The sequence below is a fragment of the Oncorhynchus gorbuscha genome, linkage group LG15, assembly GCF_021184085.1.
Source record: "Oncorhynchus gorbuscha isolate QuinsamMale2020 ecotype Even-year linkage group LG15, OgorEven_v1.0, whole genome shotgun sequence".
Classification (NCBI taxonomy): Eukaryota; Metazoa; Chordata; class Actinopteri; order Salmoniformes; family Salmonidae; genus Oncorhynchus; species Oncorhynchus gorbuscha.
In genome coordinates, this window is record NC_060187.1 from 85,317,267 (window position 1) to 85,322,315 (window position 5,049).

Below are 5,049 nucleotides of genomic sequence, written 5' to 3' on the forward strand. Positions count from 1 at the left end.
TCCAGGAATTGTGTACAGATCCTTGCAACATGGGGCAGTGCATTATCATGCTGGAACATGAGGTGATGGCAGATTATGAATGGCACAACAATGAGCCTCAGGATCTCATCACGGTATCTCTGTGCATTCAAGTTGTCATCATTAAAATACAATTGTATTCTCCGTCCATACCATAACCCCACCACCACCATGGGGCACTCTGTTCACTAACAGGGATGTAAACACATTTGTGCGTATGGAACATTTCTGTGATCTTTGATTGCGTCTCATGAAACATGGGAACAACACATTATATATTACGTTTTATATTGTTGTTCAGTGTAATTTGTTTAACAAATCTAAAAAGAACACTTTGACATCATGGAGTATTGTGTATTCAATTTAATCCATTTTAAATTCAGGCTGTAACACAAAATGTGGAACAAGTAAAATGGTGTGAATACTGTCTGAAGGTGCTGTAGTACTGTTATATTGCTCAAATCTCACTAGACTAAACGGAGGTCCTCTATTGTTCCAGTCTTAATGCTTTCTATAATAGATACCAAGTAAAGAGGCTCAGGAAACACATCTTAAATTCACATAATAGGCCTAAAGAAATAATACACTTCCATTGTTAATGCACTTATGCTCAGCCAAGCCCTCACTTGTTTCACGGTCAGCACTAAACAGGAAATGGCTATTCTCATGTGGTACATTTCACAACTGTTTCCTAATTTGAGGCATTGTGCTGGTAGAACTTCTTCTCCGTGACTTGCCTTTCTTTCTCCTCAGTGCTAAAGGGATATGTATATATTTGATTACCTTTAGGATGGTGCAGGCTCAACTCTTCTCTCTCTTCTCTGTCATTACAGGTAGGCCAAACTCCAGTTTGAGCTATTTCTATTCAGATTCAGTTTTGGTGAAACATTCCTATTTAAGCTTTAGCATTCTTGAATAATTTGGGAATAAAGGAATTATCCCTCTTTAGTGTTGTAATATTCATGAGTATGTGTTTATAGAGTATCATAAGAGATGATTTGTTGATCCTTTTTTAAATGTTTTTGAACCTTTATTTAACTCGGCAAGTCAGTTAACAAATTCTTCAATATTCAATGACGGCCTAGGAACAGTGGGTTAAGTGCCTGTTCAGGGGCAGAACGACAGATTTGTACCTTGTCAGCTCAGGGATATGAACTTGTATCCTTTCGGTTACTAGTCCAACGCTCTAACCACTAGGCTACCCTGCCACCCCATCCTTTGGGTAGTGACGTGTGTGTTTAAATAAAGTACAACAGAGTACAATAGATAAAGTACAATAGATTACCAGTTGAACCAATTAGAATACAAGTTTAAAAAAATAGTTGAGACCATCAGAAAAAACAAACATGAAATATCCTTAATATGATTGATTTCTCTAATTTCTCTAATTATGAACTAATTTTCCTCCCACTAGGCACCTTCTCACAATCATGGTCCATGACAGTTCCCCCTGTAGTGAACAGCACCATAGGAGGAGATGTGGTCCTACCCTGCTCCTTCACCCACCCCAAGCAACAAGACTACTCCAAAGGCATCACAGTTCAGTGGGTCACCAGACAATTCCATGATAAACCCTTCTTCCAATGCAAGGTGAAAAATGTTACTACGGGTGGAATGAATGAATGCTCCGTTCCAGAGTCATACCAACGCTTCTCAGTCAAAGGAGACCCTAAGCAGAGGGATCTCTCTCTCCTCATCAGAGATCTGGCGGTCACAGACAATGGAGTTTACTTCTGCAGAGTAGAGCTGGACTATTACTGGGGTGATGGGAAGTGGCAGACTGCCAGCGGCACACAGCTCAATATCATTGGTAAAGGTCTCACTACGTTGTCAGCAATAAGGGTCTGGTGGTCTAGGAATATGAAACTCTTTACCACAATGATACTCATGCAAGGTTTGTGCTTTGTCCCTAGCTAAGGCCCATATTCTCAGCCTGTCTTGGGTAGAGGCGTCCCTCGGACCAGGCAACGGGAGCCTCAGGTGTGTAGTTGAGGGGAACCCCCCATCCACCATCACCTGGTTCTCCTCCTCTAAGGGCAACATAGACCCAGGTGTCAGCACCATAGGAACCCACCCATTTCAGAGGACCAGTTCAATCCCCTACTTCACCCAGGAAGTGTACACCTGCAGGGCAGAGAACAGCCTGGGGAGGGCAGAGAGACGGTTCCCCCCTGGACCCACTGCGCTGACCGTAGCTCTCTCTGTGTGTGGGGTCCTGCTTCTGTTGCTGCTCCTTGGCGTGGCTTTATTTTACCTGAGAAAAAGAGGTAGGTGATCTCTGTAAGAAAATAAATACTAGTTAAGATATTATATTTTTGGCGTATTTACAGATTCATATACTATCTCTGGTCTTTTCCAAAAGGATACCTGAGATTCTACAATTCAGAAAAGATTAAGCAGCAATCTGATGTGTGCACAGATCCTGCTATAGGTAAGGGGTCTTACTCTTTTCTAGACAATCTGAGTCTTTGAATAGTATTTCTGATCAGTAATAATTTTTCCTCAGATGAAAGGGCAGAGTGTGAGTTGAAAGCCAGTTTAAGTGGAAGGCTATTCAGTACATTTTTGTCATTTAGCAGATGCTCTATCCAGAGCGATTTACAGGAGCAATTAGGGTTAAGTGCCTCGCTCAAGGGCACATCGGCAGATGTTTCACCTAGTTTGCTCAGGGATTGGAACTGGAACTGGCCCAACACTCTTAACCCGCTAGACTACCTGCTGCCCTGTTATTCACTATCTCCACACATATGCTTCCCTATGTATCACTCCATCAACTTCTCTTGTCTACGGCCCACTCATTGTCTGTGTATTCTACACCCTCTTCTCCCGTATCCTTCAATCCCTGCCTAGTGTCCCAACTACGCCTCTGTAGAAGTGGGCACAAAGACCAGGTTCAGTGTCGAGTCTGAGCATAGCTCTTCATGTCCTCTCATTCAGTCATAAACTTTGTGCGTCACAGCAGTTTACATTTGTACATTTTACTTCCCTGTTTCTAAAGCTATGGTCAGTGAATCCTCTATCTACGCCAATGTCTCAGAAATGGGTGAGTGGACAAGACCGTGAAGGATTTGCTGATGGTTCAGATCTGTAATGTGTCACACAGTTTCTTACTGTCGTTCTCTACACAAACAGAAAGCCCACAGTCATTGTATAAACATAATTCACCAGAAGATGGCGACATGGAGCTAAATCTGGTATACTCAGACGTTCAACTGAACGCCACCACTCAATGTAAGTATTCAATTATTGCAATTTTGGGCCATGAATTCCATAGGTATACCACCAAGTACCAGAACCAGCTCAGATAAGCTTGTGAAATTGTCCTCTTTTCTTTTAAGCACCCCAAAGAAGCTCTCGTGTCCCCATACCAGATGAAGGTGAATTATTTTTAGTGTTTTTCTTGAAGTGACACAAGAAAGTCTAAGATTGCATAATACAGCTGAGACAGCACTGTTCTTAACATGACATAACATGATATAAACGCCAACCCTTCACTTTTCCTTGTCATTCCATTATTCTGATGATGCTGTCCATTGTCATTTCAGGTGTCCACTATGCTATTGTGAAGCTGGGGTGAACTGCCGAGGCGCAGCAGAGAGAATGTAACTCTGGAAGTATGTCATAATGAAACTGACCTCCCTCATTCTGACAGACATTTTTCAAAAGTAATCAACGAGAGTTTAGCAGTCAATCTTATTGAAATTGTTCACAACATTGGGGCAACTTGGTATATTCCGTTTTTATATTGTTATTCTTATGGAGGTGCAATTACATAATTGCCCTACAAGTGTTATTGTAACTGTAGTGTTATTGTAACTGTATTGTTATTGTAACTGTATTGTTATTGTAACTGTAGTGTTATTGTAACTGTAGTCTTATTGTAACTGTAGTCTTATTGTAACTGTATTGTTATTGTAATTGTCAAAAATGTTACTCAATAACTATTGTTATTGTTCCTGAGCGCCATTACATCATTATACTTCTGGGTTTCCTTTCAAAGAAGTGAAGCGTTCCTTTTAAACACACGTCACATGAACCCACAGAAGAACTCCAGCGCGGTCATTCGCCTCAACCACCACAGAACCAGCTGATGCTATGTTATGCAGGTGAATGAGGACCCAAAAGCGACTTGGCGAAAACAGAGTCTTTAATCCAGTTAAAGGAAATAGCAATACTCCTAGACAAATCAGAGCGGTAAATAAAGCATAAAAACAATTTCACTCGTAATCACGAGAACTGACTGGAGACTCGATCATAAACTGCAGGTTGCCTCGGGAAGGCACTTGACCGTAGCAGACTCAGACACCTGCTCACCACGCAGCATCTGAGGGAAACACGACACGACAGGGCGATACAAAGACACAGCACGGTGAACAATATACAAGGATCCGACAGGGCAGAAACGGAAAACAAGGGGAGAAATAGGGACTCTAATCAGGGGAAAAGATAGGGAACAGGTGTGGGAAGACTAAATGATTGATTAGGGGAATAGGAACAGCTGGGAGCAGGAACGGAACGATAGAGAGAGAGAGGGAGAGAGAAAAAGGGGAACGAACCTAAAAAGACCAGCAGGGGGAAAACGAACAGAAGGAAAAGCAAAATGACAAGACAATATAAGACAAAACATGACATGCTATCTGAGCAAAACTTCAGTGTATCTCTGGTTGAGTGTGGTCATCCACCAGCTCTGCAAGGAACTCTGTCATCGAACTACTGAAGGGTTTTCTCATATTTGTAAGGGGTGTGTACTGGCGGCAGAGAAGTCAGACGCAGGAGAGCAAGAACTGTGTTTCCAAACGGCGCAGTTCAAAAAACATTTTAACGACCGGAAAACAGAACAATCAAATAATGGGTCCATAACCCGACTCACACCAGGACAGACGTGCACAAGCACTTACAATAAACAATCTGACGAGGACATGAGGGGGAACAGAGGGTTAAATACACAACATGTAATTGATGGGATATAATAATCATAATAATACATAGTATTTATATAGCATTTTTCAAGGACGCAAAGTCGCTTGGGTT

General features: G+C 41.9%; 1 protein-coding gene across 1 annotated transcript; it reads left to right on the forward strand.

Annotated features, from left to right (window-relative positions):
* The first annotated feature begins 716 nt into the window (after positions 1 to 716).
* On the forward strand, positions 717 to 4,005 carry siglec15l (sialic acid binding Ig-like lectin 15, like). The gene is made up of 8 exons (XM_046300921.1): positions 717 to 851; positions 1,433 to 1,828; positions 1,932 to 2,285; positions 2,381 to 2,449; positions 3,017 to 3,061; positions 3,151 to 3,249; positions 3,357 to 3,395; positions 3,564 to 4,005. The coding sequence occupies exons 1-8, from the start codon at positions 809 to 811 to the stop codon at positions 3,593 to 3,595; spliced, it is 1,077 nt and encodes a 358-aa protein (XP_046156877.1). The 5' UTR covers positions 717 to 808; the 3' UTR covers positions 3,596 to 4,005.
* Positions 4,006 to 5,049: the final 1,044 nt, after the last annotated feature.